Genomic DNA, 21539 nt, shown 5'->3' with positions numbered 1-21539 from the left:
AAAAAAAAAAAAAAAATTACTAAATTAATGTATTATATTCAGGGGGAATTCAGAGCTCTAGAAAAACAGCTCTACTTTATTCAGTTCTATTCTTTCATTCGTGTTACGTCACGTTGTGTGCTGGATGGGCACAGTGTGAGTGAGTGTGAGAAATACACTCCCTCTCCTCATTATATGAACAGAGCTGCTGTGACTCTGCCCTCAATCCCAACTTCCCATTCCACAAAAACGCTGTGGGTCGCATCGTCATCTAGACCATGACTCTTGGACTGCTTATCTAACTGAAGCACCATCATCATATCTATACATTCGCTTCTGGGAATAGAAAACCTGAGTGATCGTATTTCACAAAGAGAGCTTTGGGAGCTAAAAAATTGTTTTTGTTTGAGCGTCTGTACATAGGTCCTATCATATTGACCTCTGTTCAGTCCAAGTCTAGAGGGTTATCACTGGGGGCCCGTGATCGGAGAATGCCAGACAGTCTCAATCCTGACAATGACTAAGCCACAGGACAAAGAGAATCTGCCAGGGCCAAAGTCCTCAAGGCCGGAGAGAGAGGTGGTGGGATCCTCTGTGTCCCTGTGACCCACGCAAATTCATGTGCGAGTAATGCCTCATGTCTATTATTTTCCACCTTTAAAAAGGCAAAAGGATAACAAATATCTACCACCTCAAAGTTGTTAACTTGTTGTACTAACTTCTAAATACAATGGTTTGAAGAAGAAAAAAAAAATGAATGGTGGCATCAGCAAATGGGATTTGACTGACTAGATTTTCAATAAGTACTGTAATGGAGTTCTGCGTTACTGTAGAATAGTTTGAACACTGAACAGAGACATTCCTGCCCAAAATGATAATAAAACATTCCACAGGACAGGTAGAATTCTGTAGGACTACCCACAAGTCCATTTCTAAACATGTGCATACAGAAGCCCTGAAATTGTCAAAAGCTGTATGTTGACCAGCAAAACAGTCCATTGTCTCTATTGACTTCAATGCTGCTTATTTAATGTCAAAACAGTTCTAATGCTTATTGCAGACAGCACGTGAGTCCTACAATAAGTTCTCAATTAAATAAATTACAGTGAATATAACTGAAATCCACATTTAAAAGTATGACTTACTGAAAACAGGTATTGTGCCAAGTTCCTTGCAGAACCTTGACATTGAATGCATCTTGAATCGCTCCCCCGCAACCCGCACAGTGGCGTCCATGTGTACCTGTAGGGTTCAAGGATTTCATTAAAGGAAAAGCATACTATCCATCCATAAAAGTAAAATCACAGTAGCAACAAATTTCTGAATATGTTTTGTTGACTGAACAAAGGTGTGACTCACACATGTGAGTCATGATGTTGATGTGAGCCATTTCCCCTCAGGAGGCTGAAAATAATTGTCATGGGCCCTCAGATCCTCAAAAGTTCTACAGCTGCATCATTGAGAGCATCTTGACTGGCTGCGTCACTGCTTGGTATGGCAACTGCTTGACATTTGACCGCAAGGCGCTACAGAGGGTAGTGAGTACGGCACAGTACATCACTGGGGCAGAGCTCCCTGCCATCCAGGACCTCTATACCAGGTGGTTTCAGAGGAAGGCCCTTAAAAATTGTCAAAGACTCTAGCCAACCAAGTCATAGACTGTTTTGCTACTACACAGCAAGTGGTACTGATGCACCAAGTCTGGAACCAAAAGGACCCTTGAACCCCCAAGCAATAAAACTTAAATAGTTAGCCAAATAGCTATACGGACTATCATCACATACGCTGCTGCTACTGTTTATTATCTATCCTGTTGCCTAGTCACTTTACCCCTACCTACGCTACATGGCCAAAAGTATGTGGACACCTGCTCGTTGAACATCTCATTCCAAAATCATGGACATTAATATGGAGTTGGTCTCCCATTTGCTGCTATAACAGCTTCCACTCTTCTGGGAAGGCTTTTCACTAGATGTTGGAACATGGCTGCGGAGACTTGTTTCAATTCAGCCAAAAAGGCCATTAGTGAGGTCGGGCACCGATGTCAGGCACCGATGTCAGGCGATTAGGCCTGGCTTGCAGTCGGCATTCTAATTCATCTCAAAGGTGTTCGATGGGGTTGAGGTCAGGGCTTTGTGCAGGCCAGTCAAGTTCTTACACACTGATCTCAACAATCCATTTCTGTATGGACCTCGCTTTGTGTGTACTGGGGCATTGTCATGCTGAAACAGGAAAGGGCCTTCCTCAAACTGTTGCCACAAAGTTGGAAGCAAAGAATCGTCTAGAAAGCCGTTGTTCCAGTGAAGGGAAATCGCTACAGCATACAAAGGGGCCTAGCCCGGACCATGAAAAACAACCCCAGACCATTACTCCTCCTCCACCAAACTTTACAGTTGGCACTATGCATTGGGGCAAGTAGCGTTCTCCTGGCATCCCCCAAATACAGATTAGTCTGTCGGACTGCCAGGTGGTGAAGCGTGACTCACCACTCCAAAGAACGTGTTTCTACTGCGTCAGAGTAGAAGCTCCAGACGAACAGTTCTTGTGCTGCCGTTACTTCCAGAGGAAGTTTGGAACTCGGTAGTGAGTGTTGCAACCAAGGACAGATGATTTTTATGGGTTACGCGCTTCAGCACCCGGCGGTCCTGTTCTGTGAGTGCGTGTGTGGCCTACCACTTTGCGGCTGAGCCATTGCTGCTCCTAGACGTTTCCACGTCACAATAATAGCACTTACAGTTGGCCATGGCAGCTCTAGCAGGGCAGAAATTGGAGAAACTGACTAGTTGGAAAGATGGCATTCTATGACGACGCCACGTTGAAAGTTACTGAGCTCTTCATTTACAGGCATTCTACTGCCAGTGTTTGTCTATTGAGATTGCATGGGTGTGTGCTCAATTTCATACACCTGTCAGCAAAGGGTGTGGCTGAAATAGCCGAATTCACTAATTTGAAGGTTGGTCCACATACTTTTGACCATGTAGTGTTTATGCACAGTTGAAGTCGGAAGTTTACATACACTTAGGTTGGAGTCATTAAAACTCGTTTCCCAACCACTCCACAAATTTCTTGTTCACAAACTATAGTTTTGGCAAGTCGGTTAGGACATTACTTTGTGCATGACAACTAATTTTTCCAACAATTGTTTACAGACAGATTATTTCACTGGATCACAATTCCAGTGGGTCAGAAGTTTACATGCACTAAGTTGACTGTGCCTTTAAACAGCTTGGAAAATTCCAGAAAATGGTGTACCTGTGGATGTATTTCAAGGCCTACATTCAAACTCAGCTCAAACTGTCTCTGCCTGGCCGGCTCCCCTCTCTCCACTGGGATTCTCTGCCTCTGACCCTATTACGGGTCACTGGCTTACTAGTGCTCTACCATGCCATCCCTAGGAGGGGTGCGTCACTTGAGTGGGTTGAGTCACAGACGGTTTTGCGCCCCTTTGAGCTTGTGCTGTGGAGGAGATATTTTTGGGCTATACTCAGCCTTGTCTCAGGGCAGTAAATTGGTGGTCTGTTGATATCCCTCTAGTGGGGGCTGTGCTTTGGCAAAGTGGGTGGAGTTATATCCTGCCCGGTTGGCCCTGTCCGGGGGTATCGTCGGACGGGGCAAGTGTCCCCCGAACCACCCATCTCAGTCTCCAGTATCTATGCTGCAAAACTCTATGTGCCGGGGGGCAAGGGTTAGTCTGTTACATCTGGTGTAATTCTCCTGTCTTTGGTGTCCTGTATGAATTTAAGTATGCTCCCTAGGATCATGCCTCAGGAATACCTGGCCTGATGACTCCTGGCTATCCCCAGTCCACTTGGTTGTGCAGCTGCTCCAGTTTCAACTGTTCTGGCTGCGGCTAGGGAACCCTGACCTGTTCACCGAACGTGTTACCTTGTCTCGAACCTGCTGTTTTCGACTCTCTACCGCTCCTGCTGTCTCGAACTCTGAATGCTCGGCTATAAAAAGCCAACTGATATTTACTCCTGAGGTACTGACCTGTTGCAACCTCTACAACAGTGATTATTTGACCCTGCTGGTCATCTATGAATGTTTGAACATCGTGATAACAATCTGGCCTTAATGGCCATGTACTCTAATAATCTCCACCCGGCACAGCCAGAAGAGGACTGGCCACACCCCAGAGCCTGATTCCTCTCTAGGTTTCTTCCTAGGTTCCTGCCTTTCTAGGGAATTTTTCCTAGCCACCGTGCTTCTACATCTGCATTGCTTGCTGTTTGGGGTTTTAGGCTGGGTTTCTGTATAGCACTTTGTGACATCTGCGGATGTAAAGAGGGCTTTATAAATACATTTGATTGATACTTGTACCCCTGCTTGCCCTGATTGTTAGAGTTGTCAGTTGGATTTGGCAGAGATCACGAAAATGGAACTTTGGCAGAGGTTCAGAAAATTATACTTTTATCAAAAACTACAGATTTCAGTAAACAAAGAAAGGAGTGCCTTTACACTCAAACATTGGTACACGGAAAGAGTTTAAAAATCGTCTGACAGCGACTCGATGTAGTTGAGGGTACAGTTTGCCCAGACTTGTCGCAACTCCATTGATGTGATGTACATCGTGGAGTTGAGAAACTCTGCTACTGTTTTTGTAGAACATAGGGTGACACAGGCTGTTTACATTATAATGTTAAGGCTATAAGTGATTCTCAAGTAACAAGGAAAACTTTCAGACAAGCCTGCGCATCATTCTTAAACAAGAACATTTGTTGAGCTTTTCCCAAAGTTTTGTTCTCACAAAAGCCTGCACCCACGACGCTTCCATTCCAATAGAGAGCAATAGTAATGCCGTCTTTTTGTAGGCACAAACTCCGCCATGGCTCGCTGGCCAAAGCTTATGGTGAAATTAATCGTTTTTGTGGGGATAAATGCTGAAAATAAGGTTTGTGGTAAATACAGGCTTAGAACTTATACGTTTTGTTCTAGGAGATAATCATCAGCTGAAGTAAAATTTTCATAATTTTGAAGCATTTATGTAAACAAAACAAGCACATAAAGGCTTCATAATTCATAAAGGTAATGTTAACTTACTGAAGAGATCTAAGCCCGTGTTAACCTCAGACCCCATTAATTTCCCCCATAGGAATGGCTGAACGAACCAGGGGTAACTCGTTTCCGGGATGTAATCACTATGCCGATTCTGTTGCAAAGCTTTATCTGTTGCAAAACATTTTGCAACAGAAACCGTTTAACTCATTTAAAAAAAAGATATCTAATTTAGCAATGCTCTTATTCAGAGCGACACAGTGGCGCTTGCAACGCCAGGGTTGTGAGTGCATACGTCGTGATACTTTTTCATACTGGTCCCCCATGGGAATCAAACCCACAACCCTGGCGTTGGAAGTGCCATGCTCTACCAACCGAGCCACACGGGACCTACTCCAAATGTAAAACGCAAACAAGAGTTTCTATTGGACAAATTCAGGTAGGTGCCTTCCTGTTTCCTCTGTTTGCGTCTTAAATGTTTCTGTAATGAATACACCCCTAGCAAGCTCTATGCAATGAATATGGTGGGAAAACTGGGGGATTTAGAATTGAGTGGGCGCGTTCGAGCAGCTCACTTTTGTTAAGTCGGTGACCTTTCAAAGTGTGTTGCATTATGGGGATAAATTGTCTGACTTGCGCCTAAATGTTGACTGCATGAATTTTACAACAACCATGTGATCAATGGTCATGAAGTCGACTGCAATTTTCTGCAGTTGCCCCTCACCATAGAGCAAATTGCAGCCATTACCTGCATTGTGGGAGGCAATAACTGTCAACCAATCATTAGTGTTTTTGTTTGACCCACGCGAACAGGACATGACTGAAACAGGAAGCAACTTTGCCGCAATGTATACAGTGTACAAACGATTGATATGCGAGTCCCTCTCTCCCTAATTGATAGTACAATGTACACACATATTTATAGTGTGTGATATGGGGTTTGCAGACATGTTTATTTCAACATTACAAAGAAAAGCTTATCAACAATGGCAACACTGCCATGTTGCACTGAGCCATGTTGCACTGAGCCTTGTTGTTGGAAAACCAATCAGTGTCCGACTTTCGGCTGTCACAGATGTACCACCCTCAACTTCACTCCTTGACTTTCATCTGAAGTAGGTTGCTTCCAATTAGGTATATAAAACCTGGATTGCTGATGCTATGTATTGGCCATTGAGATACTTTGAAGCCACCGTTTGGCAATATTGGCACTCCCCAGTAGGAGCAGTACACCATAGGAATATACAGTATTTCAATTAAATGCTTCAAGGACAAATTACATGAATTTTAGTTTTTTTTGTTGTAGTGGGGACAGTAACATTGGTAATCTCCAAAAAATATACTTTATGGAAAATGTTTACATATTTTGTATTTTTAGCTCACATAATATCATTTAAAAGTATGCATTAAGGTGTCTAATAGAATAAATGTGGCAAAAACAAATGTAGATATTAACAAATGCATTTCTATAGCTTCCAAAATATATTGTTTTACAATGGTGGGGGACTGCCAGGGTGGAGGCAAGGTGGCTTCAACACAGCGCCCCCATCAGTAATTCTAGTGTATATGTAAATTATTGGTTGCTTCAGCTTTACCACTCAAACAAGCCCAAAGAATCCAAGAAGTTAAATTCAAGTTTGAGTAAAATCTTATTTCTTCATATTTCAACAGTTTACAGCAGGTATAAAACGTGCAGCAAAATTCTAGCCCCCTCAACAATGCAGTAGCCTACATTAATCAATAACAGTAAATTCCCAAAATAACAAGTAATAGGGGTAGTATGCATAGTAATAATTGACTATATTTACAAATATAAAGGGGATAGTGAATTGGACTCGCAGCAGAATACATAGTATAATTCAACATAATCAGCTGAACTTTGATGGCAGAATCATTGCCGTAGTTAGAAAGTAACTATGTATGTCATGATGATCAGATACATTGTAGCAAGTTCTCATTTGACGTAAACACTATCAGGTCGAAAATTGACCAAGTCCAGAAAATAGTGCGTCCCCCTACTCGATGTAACTTGGGCTTCCCTTCACATTGTTATCCACATGTAGGCTAAGCTAATTAACAATTTAATAGGAAATAAGTTTAGACGGCTCACCTTCCAGTTCCTCCATATAACTAATTGCTGTGTGTCGTCGATTTTTTTTCTTCTCAAAAAGTTCTCATCGTGATCCAGCATGAGTTACAATGGGGTGTTTTCATTCTACGCATCCAAAAATCTTAAAATCCAGTTCTAGGGAAATTGTCCGCTAAATCACGTCACATTTTCCAAGGAAGGTTAATATCCCAGCTCAGCTTTGCAGTAGCCTAACTGTGTTAGCGGGATAACTTACGTCATGCAGTTGAAATTCCTGTACGGAGACCGGAAGGAATCAAACAGCAACACCTGGAACAGGAGAAAAATAATTGGAGAGCCCACAGGCCAATATCCACAACTACACTGAAACGGGAGCACCATCTACTGTCAAAAAGTAGGGATCTCACTTTATTTCTCCACACAGGATAGCTACTATTCTACGCTTTGGTGGAGTGGATACGTATACACTACCTGTCAAAAGTTTTAGAACACCAAGTCATTCAAGGGGTTCTCTTTATTTTTACTATTTTCTACATTGTATAAATGATAGTGAAGACATCAAAACTATGAAATAACACATATGGAATTATGTAGTAACCAAAAAAAGTGTTAATATATGTTATATTTGAGATTCTATAGCCACCCTTTGCTTTGATGACAGCTTTGCACACTCTTGGCATTCTCTCAACCAAAGCAAGTCTCTACATGATTCCATATGTGTTATTTCATACAATGTCAAAAATAGTAAACCCCTTGAATGAGTGGGTGTTCTAAAACTTTTGACCGGTAGTATACCTGCGCTCTGCTTTTCATAAGTTAAGTTAGGCCCTAATCTATGGATTTCATGACTGGGCAAGGGCGCAGCCATAGGTGGGCCTAGTCACACACTTGGGAACCAGGCCCAGCCGATCAGAATTCATTTTTTCCCCCCACAAAAGGGCTTTATTACAGACAGAAATATGCCTCAGCTCCCCCTCAGATGATCCCGGAGGTGAAGAAGCTGGATGTGGAGGTCCTGGGGCTGGCGTGGTTACACGTGTTCTGCAGTTGTGAGGCCGGTTGGATGTACTGCCAAATTCTCTAAAGCGACGTTGAGAAACGAACTTTCAATTCTTTGGCAACAGCTCTGGTGGACATTCCTGCAGTCAGCATGCCAATTGCACGCTCCCTCAAAACTTGAGACATCTGTGGTATTGTGTGACAAAACTGCACATTTTAAAGTGGCCTTTTATTATCCCCGGCATAAGGTGCAACTGTGTAATGATCATGCTGTTTAATCAGCTTCTTGATATGCCACACCTGTCCGGTGGATGGATTATCTTGGCAAAGGAGAAATGCTCACTAACAGGGATGTAAACATTTGAGAAAAATAAGCTTTTTGTGCATTAAGAACATTTCTGGGATATTTTATTTCAGTTCATGAAACATGGGACCAACACTTTACATGTTGCGTTTATATTTTTGTTCAGTATATCTGGATTTCGCCTATCAGATAGGATTAAAGGCATAGAAATAGAATGAATAGAACAGGAGTCCCCATTCAAGTAAATTATTTGTCTGTTCTGTTCATCTTTTTTTTAAATGCATTTATTCCTCTAGATAGACATAACTTTTGAAAAACTGGGCCAAAACACAATTGACACTAGTCACCCAAAATGGTTTCAACCATCACACTGAATAGCTTGTAACTCCAAACCATGCCGCTAGAAGAAGCCATTGTGAGTCTTTGTGGCACTTTTTGGTAGATCGCTATATGACAATAAAAATTCAATAAAATCAATCTACCCCTATCCAAGTGATGTTTGTTTCAATTTACTAAGGTCTTATCAACATTTTTATAATGAAACGAGTTAATTTATTATTCAAATCAAAGTTTTGGTCACGTACAGTACACAGATGCTATTTCAGGTGCAGCGAATTGCTTGTTTCTCTAATTGTGTTGTATTACTGAATGAAACTAAGGAGATGCACTCAAACCAGCCTTTGTGATTTAACTTACGTTAAGTACATTACTTTAGCTTTGAGCAAAACTTGAATATAATCTAACCTATTCTAGAAGCCTATAGTTTGTATAATTTTAATTTATTGTTCACTTGTTTTTCAACAATGTCAGGTACAGGCAGGGATGAATGGGGTAAGAAATAATTTGAACATCACAGGTATAAATTCCCACTGGACCATGATAAAATGCAATGTGAATTGTGATGTGCTACTGAATCAAACTGAGGAGATGCACTCAGACCAGCCTTTGTGATTGAACTTACGTTAACTACATTACTTCAGTTGGCTGCTTTGAGCAAAACCTGTATGTAATATAACCTATTCTGGGAGCCTAGTGTGTGTATGAACTATGTGGAATATTTTTGGACCATTGGCTTCCCTGAAAACAGGTAGTGACAGGAGGAGCAATACGAGTCTGTCAGAGATTGTCATGCTGATGGTGATGTTGGCTTTGGTGGTCCACACAATGAAGAACCAGGTGTCCCTTCCAGTGATGTGGAACTGCCCTTTGACCAGTAAGAATCGTCTTCACGGAGGCTGTAAGACCCTTTCTCCTTGAAATAGAAATTCTTCGACTTGACTGCCTCTTCAAATGGTAAGGTCCCTTGCACCATAGGGACATTTGACCTCCACCATGGCTGTGGTGCCCACCAGACCTTCCGGTGAGGCACCCAGGATCCCAGATCCCTTTTTAGAAACGAAGGAGTAACACACTTGGCCCTAACCACTGCTCCATAATTGCTGGTCGTCAACCTCCCTCTTCTCATGGTGTGCCAGTTGGGGTTGATGCGCCGTCCAACTGTTGCCTGCCGTATAGCCTTCTGTGCTCCACCAACAGCGCCATCCCAGCCAGGATGCCTGCATACTCCAGGTGCCCTTGTTTTTTTAACAATGTCCGGTACAGACAGGGATGACAGGGAGGGTAGCAGTTTTTCTGGTTCAGGGATAATTTGAAGTGCTCGTAAAATGCACTATGTGAAAAATGAATGGTGGAAAGACGATTGGAACCATTTCCGTGTTTGACCACTAGGTTTTCAAATCAGATCACATTTTATTTACATTTACGTCATTTAGCAGACGCTCTTATCCAGAGCGACTTACAAATTGGTGCATTCACCTTATGATATCCAGTGGAACAACCACTTTACAATAGTACATCTATATTTATTAGAAGGATTACTATATCCTATCCCAGGTATTCCTTAAAGAGGTGGGGTTTCAGGTGTCTACGGAAGGTGGTGATTGACTCCGCTGTCCTGGCGTCGTTATTTGTCACATACACATGGTTAGCAGATGTTAATGCGAGTGTAGCGAAATGCTTGTGCTTCTAGTTCCGACCATGCAGTAATATATATCTAACAAGTAATCTAAAAATGTCACAACAACTACCTTATACACAAGTGTAAAGGAATGAATACGAATATGTACATAAAAATATGGATGAGCGATGGCCGAATGGCATAGGCAAGATGCAGTACATGGTAGAGTACAGTACATACATATGAGATGAGTAATGTAGGGTATGTAAACATTATATGAAGTGGCATTGTTTAAAGTGGCTAGTGATACATTTCTTACATCCAATTTTTAATTATTAAAGTGGCTAGAGATTTGAGTCAGTATGTTGGCAGCAGCCACTCAATGTTAGTGATGGCTGTTTAACAGTCTGATGGCCTTGAGATAGAAGCTGTTTTTCAGTCTCTCGGTCCCAGCTTTGATGCACCTGTACTGACCTCGCCTTCTGGATGATAGCGGGGTGAACAGGCAGTGGCTCGGGTGGTTGTTGTCCTTGATGATCTTTTTGGCCTTTCTGTGACATCGGGTAGTGTAGGTGTCCTGGAGGGCAGGTAGTTTTCCCCCGGGGATGCGTTGTGCAGACCTCACTACCCTCCGGAGAGCCTTATGGTTGTGGGCGGAGCAGTTGCCGTACCAGCCGGTGATACAGCCCGACAGGATGCTCTCGATTGTGCATCTGTAACGGTTTTATAGGTATTATGACGCGTCCGCTATGGCGGACTTTAATATTGCTCAGCAGCGACTCAAACTTTGCAGGTGTTTCTGATTAATAAACAATGCCATGCTGGTGGGTGGTAACAATCAAATAAAACCCAGCCTTCAATTAAACATAGGCGGGAAATTATTTATACGTAATTTCATAAGACACGTCATTGGCACAATTTTGCATGAAGCGGGCAGTTCGGTTTTGCCACTTCAAGCCTAAATATATCATACTTTGACTAAAACGCTGACTTATTGACTTACATCATTGTGCAACATCATGGGTAAACTCTGGCCATCTTTCAATTCGACAAGCTGTCCCAGTTTATATGAGGTCCCACTCTTTCCGAATTCACCCTATATTGAAATCTAAAACCACAAGATCGCTTTGTTTCTGGGTATTACTGATAATTGCTTTCCTTAGTGAGGCTTGTACCTCCAAATAAAATTATTAAGAATCGTATCTAAATCCTTTACAAGTCAAGCGATAATGAAAGATAATCGACTGAAAAGGTTTGATTTGAGTGTTTACACAGGCAGCCCAATTCAGATATTTTTTTCCCCCTAATTGGTCTTTTGACCAAACACATGCAATATTCTCACGTCTGCGCTTTTTCAGAGCTGATCTGATTTGTTAAAAGACCAATTAGTGAAAAATTGGGTCTGCCTGTGTGGACCCAGCCTTTAAAACAGTGACGTCAGACATCGCACCAATGATTTAAATATACACTTGATTTGTAAGGGGCACTGTTTTGAAGCTCCCGCGCCTCCATCTTGGCACTCCCTCACTGTCGTAAAACACATTTGGAGCTATAGAAATGCATTTATTAATGTCTCAATTCGTTTCTGCCACGTTTATTATATTAAAGACTCCTTAATGCATATTTTTATATAATGTGAGCGAAACATACAAATAAAACCTGAAAAATATATATAAAAAACCTTTTCCCTAAAGTATAATTATTAGACTACTAATGTTACGGTCGTCCCCACTACAACAAAATAAAAACTTAATGTAATTTTGTAAATACATGTGACACTTAATTGAAATACTGTGGAATTTCATTCATTCTTATGGCGGACAGGGTAGAGCCAATATGGCCGACCGGTGGCTTCAGAGCCTGTCAATGGCCAATACATAGCATCAGCAATCCAGGGATTATATACATTATTGCATCACACTCGACTCAGACCAAATCTTAACCACACTGCTAACCTTATGCCTAACCCTGAAGACCATTTTTGTGTTCATTAATTTTGACTGCCAATTCGTAGTTTGTTGCTGTGGTAATGTGGGAGAAAGGTAGACTTGCTGAGGGAAAGAAAAATATAAATACATTAGCTAGCGAAAGAGAAGACTGGCAGCTGACCCTGAGTGGAGATAACAGGTGGCCATAATCCCCAAGTAGGAACCACGCAACGGCCAGGCAAACTGAATATATGCCAAGCGTAAGCATGCAATGCAACATTATTTTCATATCCTTATGAGGAGAGTCCAGCCACTACTATGTTAGAGCTAAAAGCAGATATGGGCATTATCCAGCCACTACTATGTTAGAACTAAAAGCAGATATGGGCGTTATCCATTGGGTTGAAAGAAAATGGTGGCAGAACGCATAGGGGTTTTTACGTCATTTACATAAAGGATGGACCTATGTTTTGTATGTGCATAAAAGCAGAGCCGGGGCCTAAGGAAGGCAGTTGTTGTCCGCGGACCAGCTCGGCTTTATTACTCTGTATTAAAGTCTATATTGAATTTACAAGTTCTTGTAAGAAGTGTTATTCTTAAGACAATTTTCCACGACAGTAACTAGTGGAAACCCACAACAAGGGCATCGCTAGGAAACTACGGCACGTAGGGGCGGGTACCCGATTTTTTTTTTATGACGGTACATAAGCAGGTAGAATGAATTTTTAGGTCAATGTTTCGGTGGGTTCATTGAGGTATAATAAGAACGGGTAGGTTACCGGGGGTTTAGTGCATATTATCATGCATGTGAATTGATGGTAAATCGGGGCATTACTTGCGATATGTCAGTCAGTCTTCGAATGAGGTGTCACCTGATGCCTACAGTAAGATAGCGCACGTTGTAGGCTAAAGCTAGTATACCAATATAATTGTGTTTCATAAGGGAATTGAGTTGTCCATATTGTCTGTAGCCTATTTGCTTTAGACATTTTAGTCGTGCGCCTATTATATATTTCCTGCTATAGGCTTTGTTCATAATATTCAGTATTATCCTACTGATTTATTCTGTTATAAAGGTTCTCGTCAAATTTAGCCTATTGATTAAGCTGACAATTCGACTGTTATCTGTTAGTAAGTGGCATAATTGCCCATAACTTAATTGAAATTGTTGGTGAGAGTTAATACTATTACACTTTACAATGGGAGTGGGGTCCGAAAAGACATCGTCCACCACCAAGGGGGTCTACAATGAGGAGACTGATAATGCTTTGAAAGCACCCTTAAACGTAGATGCTGTGTTATCAAAGAAAGTGGGGCACGCGACAGCAGAAAGAGCCACCTGGGGCCGCCGCCTTGAGTTCGTCCTCGCGTCAGTGGGGTACGCGGTGGGACTTGGGAACGTGTGGCGCTTTCCATACCTCTGCTACAGGAGCGGTGGAGGTAAGCATGTATATGTGGAAGTATAAATCCAATAAGATTTTTCGGTTTGTTTATTTTAGAAACCAGTCAATTACTGAGCATAGTCACATGAAGTTTGCAATCCTGTTTGTTGCAATTTTTTTATTGCAACATACACATTATAAGTGCAGTGACATGTGTTGTTTTACGGTGTCAGCCATAGTAGTATAGAACCCCTGGAGCAAATTAGGGTTAAGTGCCTTGCTCAAGGGCACATCAACAGACTTTTCACTTAGTAGGCTCGGGTATTCAAACTGGCGACCTTTCGGTTACTGGACCAACATTCTAACTGCTAGTCTACCTGCCAACAGGTATGAGCCATCTGTGATGTAGCCTACATAAACGTTACTTGTGTATGTGCCTTCTGGTTGGACAATAGCCTTAGTAATTAAAAAAGGAGAAGCCTTTTCACTATGCAATAACAAGGTTGCTTTCAGAATAAAGATAATGTGTTCATTTATGTTGGATGTTTGTTTCTTGAAGATGTATGACATTTTGCTTACTTGCGGATTTTAATCTTACTTGCATGCCTTTTTATAGAATATAGGATTGAGCCAAATGATGCCATATGGATTCTGTTTTTAATAAAATGTTGAAACTTGGATCTCAGGGAATCTGTCTGCCCCATCCTCTGAAATACACCGCAAAGGAAGACTTTCAGGTTGAGATTAACGTCAAGATGTTATGAATATAAACTGGACTTCTTGAAGGAGCCAGGAGCCACACGACTAATTTTGCTGGGACTGTCTTGGAGTGGTCTAAGTGGGGAGGGGAAAACTGCAAACGAGCTGTTATTGGCAGAGGTTTGGAAATCTTATTTGTATTGTTCTATTAACGAATTATCACCAGGCAGGCAAAAACTATCCCAAACTCTATCTTTTCAAACAGCTCTTACACTAAAATTATGATAATTTTCACAGTATTATTCAAACCACATAGGTGGATAGATATATATATATATATCTCACAGGAAATCATGTTTTTGACTGCACTGGTCCTTTATTGTTGTATCATCATCATGACTTTGCATTGCCTTGGCTTACACCTGGCACAGCTGAGATCTAGGCATGTGTGACTCGGCAAAACATCAAACCTTCCCAAACAACAGACACTGATGATTATGTGTTCTGTTGTATTTCCTCGTTAGACTTGCCTAGTTAAATAAAGGTTCAATAAATACAAATAGTTTACTTCTTCTCCTGCTTTGCCACGGACCTCACTGTATAACAGAAATGTACTACCTTGACAGATACCATTTGCTCAGGCACTTAGAAGGCACTGAATTAATCTAACATTCATTGACATCCCTGGTTTATGTAGCAGACATAAATTGGATTTATAATCTTTTGGGGGAATTGGCTCTTGGTCTAATGGTCAAGATCTATGTTTCTCCTGTGAGGAACCAGGGTTCAGATCCTGTCTGTGACAACTACAATACGGGGTCTGTATCTCATTCCCTCACCCGAGAGCTGAAAACAAGTATAAGGACATTTCTAGTTGTAGTTTAGGGAATTAAGACTGTCTTGGTTTTATTACAGTAAGACGCACCATGTGTTGCCTATTCATCCTCCTTGGTGTTAAGCTATCTGTCATGGTAATTACCATATATGACCGTTTCCTGGGCTAGCAGTCCAGACCTCTATCCAGTTACTGACATGCTGTATTGGTGGTAGTAGTAGATAATAGTTGATGGTGAGTCGAGTTTCAATTGAATTGAACCAACATTGAGAGTTCATTGTTTCTTGTATTTGAGTGCTAGCTAAGCAACTTCTCTAAACCAATGATCACTACTGGGTAGGGCTGGGAATTGCCAGGGACCTCGCGATACGATATTATCACAGTACTTAGGTTCAGGTATGATTTATGTATTGCGATTTTTCACGATTCTATATGTATTGAGATTTGATGTTCCAAACATATTTCTCACTATGTCTGCTGCAGAAAAGACAAGAGAGCATGAGATCTGTCATGGAAATAAGTGCTGAAAACATGTTGGCTTACTATTTAAAAAGAAAATGGAGAACAAGCTATAGGATAAAAAATACCAGAGTTTTGGCACAGGTATAGCAGACTAGCACCAGTTAACGCTACCTACAGCCTACAGTAGCAAAAACAAAAATCAATAATTGGAGTCAAATATCAATATAATATCATCCCAAAATTATATTGCGATATGTAACTATATCGATTCCCCACACCAGTGCCATGGATCTGGGGGAGGGGGGGGGGGGCTTGGGCCTCAGGCCTTGAAAAATACAAAATTCAACTGATTGAAAGTATAAGGGGATATCAGTGAGAAATGCCGTGGTCAAGGCTACGACGGCGCCAGTGCAATGAGTGGAGCTTACTCAGGTGTTCAAAAGCGCATATCACGGGCCTCCCGAGTGGCGCAGTAGTCTTAGGCACTGCATCGAAGTGCTAGCTGTGCCATTGGAGATCCTGGTTCAAGTCCAGGCTCTGTCGCAGCTGGCTGCGACCGGGGGACCCATGGGGCGGCGCACAATTGGCCCAGCGTCATCCGGGTTAGGGGAGGGTTAGGCCGGCAGGGATGTTCCTGTCCCTTCGTGCACTAGCGACTCCTGTGGCGGACCAGGCTTGGCTGGATTGTGTTTCGGATGATGCATGGCTCTCGACCTTCGCCTCTCCCGAGTCCGTTAAGGAGTTGCAGTGATGGGACAGGACTGTAACTACCAATTGGATACCATGAAATTGGGGAGAAAAGGCACACATCAGACCGAGAGCCTAATGCTTCTTAACTAGTTATTTACCATCCCTATAATTTTCAGCAACATCAGGGAAACTGGGCATAAGATTTGTGCTTCATGTACAGCAGTTCTGCACCATCTTTAATTGAGCCTCTCATTCTCCTTAATTGCCGGCTTCAACACGTTACGGAAAGAGATTAACTGTATACGAAGCTCTGGGGACAGGTCGTCTGGATACTGGACAACCAATAAATTGTCAGATGCAAACTGATTATCATCTTTAGCGGACATCTGTCCTTGAGGGCTTGAACAAAAAAAGTGGTTTGCGATTTCGTTCATACTAGTGAACTGCTATTTGAGTTGTGTGGTTGCAATATCAACAGTCCCTTATCTATGGTATACAGTGCATTCGGAAAGTGTTCAGACCCCTTGACTTTTTCCACATTGTTACTTTACAGCCTTATTCTAAAATGGATTCAATTGTTTTTTCCCCTCATCAGTCTACACACAATACCCCTTAATGACAAAGCAAAAACTGGTTTTTAAACATTTTTGCAATTAAAACATTTTTGTATTAAAAATAGAAAAATGTAAAGATCATATTTACATAAGTATTCAGACCCTTTACTCAGTACTTTGTTGAAGCACCTTTGGCAGGGATTTACACCCTCGAGTCTTCTTGGGTATGACGCTACAAGCTTGGCACACCTGTATTTCTCCCCTTCTTCAAATCAAATCTTATTTATATAGCCCTTCGTACATCAGCTGATATCTCAAAGTGCTGTACAGAAACCCAGCCTGAAACCCCAAACAGCAAGCAATGCATGTGAAAGAAGCACGGTGGCTAGGAAAAACTCCCTAGGAAAAACTCCCTAGAAAGGCCAAAAACCTAGGAAGAAACCTAGAGAGGAACCAGGCTATGAGGGGTGGCCAGTCCTCTTCTGGCTGAGCAGGGTGGATATTATAACAGAACATGGTCAAGATGTTAAAATGTTCATAAATGACCAGCATGGTCAAATAATAATAATCATAGTAGTTGTCAAGGGTGCAACAAGCACGTCCGGTGAACAGGTCAGGGTTCCATAGCTGCAGGCAGAACAGTTGAAACTGGAGCAGCAGCACGGCCAGGTGGACTGGGGACAGCAATGAGTCATCATACCAGGTAGTCCTGAGGCATGGTCCTAGGGCTCAGGTCCTCTGAGAGAAAGAGAGAATTAGAGGGAGCATATTTAAATTCACACAGGACACCGGATAAGACAAGAGAAATACTCCAGATGTAACAGACTGACCCTAGCCCCCCGACACATAAACTACTGCAGCATAAATACTGGAGGCTGAGACAGGAGGGATCAGAAGACACTGTGGCCCCATTCTCTGCAGATCCTCTCAAGCTCTGTCAGTTTGGATGGGGAGCGTCGCTACACAGCTATTTTCAGGTCTCTCCAGATATGTTAGATTTAGAGACTTGCCCTGAAGCCACTCCTGCATTGTCTTGGCTGTGTGCTTAGGGTTGTTGTCCTGTTGGAAGGGGAACTTTCGCCCCAGTCCGAGGTCCTGAGCGCTCTGGAGAAGGTTGTCAAAATCTCTCTGTACTTTGCTCCGTTCATCTTTCTCTTGATCCTGACTAGTCTCACAGTCCCTGCCGCTAAAAACATCCCCACAGCATGATGCTGCCACCACCATGCTTCACCGTAAGGATGGTGCCCAGTTTCCTACAGACGTGACGTTTGGCATTCAGGCCAAAGAGTTCAACCTTAGTTTCATCAGACCAGAGAATCTTGTTTCTCATGGACTGAGAGTCCTTTATGTGCCTTTTGGCAAACTCCAAGCGGGCTGTCATGTGCCTTTTACTGAGGGGTGACTTACATCAGGTGGTGGAGTGCTGCAGAGATGGTTGTCCATCTGGGTTCTCCCATCTCCACAGAAGAACTCTGGAGCTCTGTCAGAGTGACCATCACGTTCTTGGTCACCTCCCTGACCAAGGCCCTTCTCCCCCGATTGCTCAGTTTGGCTGGGTGGCTAGCTCTAGGAAGACAAACGCACACTAGCCTAGCCTCCCCTCTGAGAGAGCCTGCACACACACAGCCACGTGTGTCTAGCTGGGGCTCCTATCATGCTGTTTCTGACTGGGGTCAGTGTGGTAATGCTCCAGCCTGGAGGGTGGGAGGCACAGCCACAGATGCACACATGGCTTACATCACCCAGCCTAATCTCACTGCTCCCTGCAACAGCAACAATATCCTTTCCCAACAGTCTTACTCATAGCGGCCTACAATGAAGAGCAGGGGGGTAATGGAAAAGGTTATCCTACTTCAAAGACTACAGGTTTTCATGAATATCTTCACTTTCCTTATAAGTTATCCCTGTTTGAATTCATCCGGGGAAGAGCTTGCGTCTTGGCACAACAGTCTTAATACTCCCATGAAAAAAAACAGGTTTTTAGAAATGTTTGTAAATGTATTAAAAAAAAAAAAAACGGACATTTACTTAAATGTTCAGATCCTTTACTCAGTACTTTGTTGAAGAACCTTTGGCAGCGTTTACAGACTCAAGTCTTCTTGGGTATGACCCTACAAGCTTGGCACACCTGTATTTGGGGAGTTTCTCCCATTCTTCTGCAGATCCTCTCAAGCTCTCAGGTAGGATGGGGAGCGTCGCTGCACAGCTATTTTCAGGTCTCTCCGGAGATGTTCAATGGGCTTCAAGTCCGCGCTCTGGCTGGCCACTCATGGACATTGAGACTTGTCCCGAAGCAACTCCTGCATTGTCTTGGCTGTGTTTTGGGTCATTTTCCTGTTGGAAGGTGAACCTTCGCCACAGTCTGAGGTCCTGAGCACTCTGGAGCAGGTTTTCATCAAGGATCTATCTGTATTTTGCACCGTTCATCCTTCCCTCGATCCTGTCCTGTTTCCCAGTCCCTGCCTTCGAAAAACATCCCCACAGCATGAGGCTGCCACCACCATTCAGGTGAAATAGTTCCATCTTGGTTTAATCAGACCAGATAATCTTCTTTCTCATGGTCTGAGTCCTTTAGGTGCCTTTTGGCAAACTCCAAGCGGGCTTTCATGTGCCTTTTACTGAGGAGTGGCTTCCGTCTGTAAACTATACCATAAAGGCCTGCTTGGTGGAGTGCTGCAGAGATGGTTGTCCTTCTGGAAGGTTCTCCCATCTCCACAGAGGAGCTCTGGAGCTCTGTCAGAGTGACCATCGGGTTCATGGTCACCTCCCTGACCAAGGCCCTTCTCCCCCGATTGCTCAGTTTGGCCAGCAGCCAGGTCTAGGAAGAGTCTTGGTGGTTCCAAACTTCTTCCATTTAAGAATGATGGAGATCACTGTGTTCTTGGGGACCTTCAATGCTGCAGACATTTTTTTGATACCCTTCCCAGATCTGTGCCTCGACACATTCCTGTCTCGGAGCACTATGGACAATTCCTTCGACCTCATGAGCTTGGATTTTGCTCTGACATGCACTGTCAACTGTGGGGCCTTATATAGACAGGTGTGTGCCTTTCCAAATCATGTCCAATCAATTGAATGTACCACAGGTGGATTACAAGTTGTAGAAACATCTCAAGGATGATCAATGGAAACAGGATGTACCTGAGCTCAATTTCAAGTCTCATAGCAAAGGGTCTGAATACTTAAATAAGGTATTTTAGATTTTTAGTTTGTATAAATTTGCAAAAATGTCTAAACCTGTTGTCACTTTGTCATTATGCGGTACTGTGTGTAGATTGTTGAGGGGGGGGGGGGAATAATTGAATTCATTTTAGAATAAGGCTGTAAGGTGACAAAATGTTGAAAAAGATGAGGGGTCTTAATACTTTCCAAAGCTGCTGTATCTTGGCACGCATCATTCAAGACTAACTTTAAGTTGTGTGCAGCGCAATGGACCTACAGGCCATAGTGAAAATATTTGCACACAAAAAAGGAGGACTTCAGGAGACCGGGGAGTCTCTCTTGTTGGATTTGATTTGATTTAATTTACCTTGAATATTGCAGCCCATTTGTGTAGGCTATTAGCCAGTCAAAATCCGCGGAGTTTAACAATGAATAATGGCTGAATTTATCCTCAAGCCGACTACTTTTTTTTCTCTCATTGTTTGGCTATGTGTTTCATGTGTCATTTAAAAGAAAAAGTGTATAAATAGCAGCCAAATACAATATACAGCTATAGATTGTACACTGCAGAATGAAACAATCCCCACTAAGCTAGTGATTTGAGGGTGGACTGACTGTATTATTTGGCATTAATAGACTGGTTTCACACGCAACACCTTTCTATCCAAGCTGGGAGGTAGCGTGAGGACGGCTCATGTCATGCAGGTTCAAGTAGCCTATACAGGACAGTTGTATATTAAAATAACAAATATATTGGTAGCTGATTAGTATGTTGCATCAAACACTTATTTTACAATCAGCAATGTTTGAATTTCCAACATACGTTATTGCCACCAGCCAGCAATTTGTGACACTGTGTATAGCTTTGTGAAATGTTACGCTTAACAAACTCCGACCTTGCGGGGGTCCAAATAAAACAAGACATCTATTGTTTATTTTGAACACTTCTTGTGTTACTAATCTATTTGGCTCCATATCTCCCTTCGTTTAGGTGCCTTTCTCATTCCTTACTTTCTCATGCTGTTTCTGTGTGGCATCCCCCTTCTCTTCATGGAGTTTGCTATTGGGCAGTACACCCGCCTGGGACCGGTGCATGCTCTAGCCACAATCTGCCCCTTGTTCAAAGGTGAGTGATATCCACAGGCCTATGGTTCCCAAGGCCTCACATGTTTAGCCTTTATCCACCATTTTCTGTTGGTTTTAGTCAACCTGGAAGTGTCCAGCAAAGAGACAATGATATTTTAATGAGCGCATATGTACAGTACGCCTACTTGGCACAGGTAAAGGGATTAACATGTGGAGGTTCAGGTTGCTCCTTTGTTCAAAAGGGGAAGGGTTTAATAAACTGTTATCAGGTTCCGGTGTTACTCGACAATGTCATATGACTCAAAATTGGCTTTAAACAATAGTCTACATCTTTGTTGACAGGTTATCAATTATTTAGACATCACACATGAATAGCATATTGGGTTTATACTAGGTGTTCACAGAATAAAATAATAAT

The 21539-nt window shown here is 42.5% G+C and overlaps 2 protein-coding genes across 3 annotated transcripts in view; one reads left to right on the top strand and one right to left on the bottom strand.

Moving 5' to 3' along the window:
• Positions 1 to 7357, bottom strand: part of LOC106584981 (LIM domain kinase 2) — a 30491-nt gene extending 23134 nt beyond the window's left edge. The window contains exons 1-2 of one of the 2 annotated variants that reach the window (XM_014170687.3): positions 7085 to 7357; positions 1125 to 1221 (exon numbers count right to left, since the gene is read on the bottom strand). In XM_014170687.3, the coding sequence (XP_014026162.1) occupies positions 1125 to 1221; positions 7085 to 7165 (178 nt within the window). In that variant the 5' untranslated portion in view covers positions 7166 to 7357. The remainder of the gene's footprint in view (positions 1 to 1124; positions 1222 to 7084) is intronic. The other variant, XM_014170688.3, reaches the window with a different exon arrangement.
• Positions 7358 to 12254: 4897 nt separating this feature from the next.
• LOC106584982 (sodium- and chloride-dependent GABA transporter ine) overlaps positions 12255 to 21539 on the top strand; it is a 64753-nt gene continuing 55468 nt past the window's right edge. Inside the window, exons 1-2 of the mRNA XM_014170689.3 lie at positions 12255 to 13691; positions 21027 to 21161. Coding sequence (XP_014026164.1) covers positions 13451 to 13691; positions 21027 to 21161 — 376 coding nt within the window. The 5' untranslated portion in view covers positions 12255 to 13450. The remainder of the gene's footprint in view (positions 13692 to 21026; positions 21162 to 21539) is intronic.

This window comes from Salmo salar, chromosome 24 (assembly GCF_965601325.2).
Source record: "Salmo salar chromosome 24, fSalSal1, whole genome shotgun sequence".
Classification (NCBI taxonomy): domain Eukaryota; kingdom Metazoa; phylum Chordata; class Actinopteri; order Salmoniformes; family Salmonidae; genus Salmo; species Salmo salar.
Note: the sequence above shows the minus strand (reverse complement) of the source record. Positions and strands in the feature narration are given on the sequence as shown.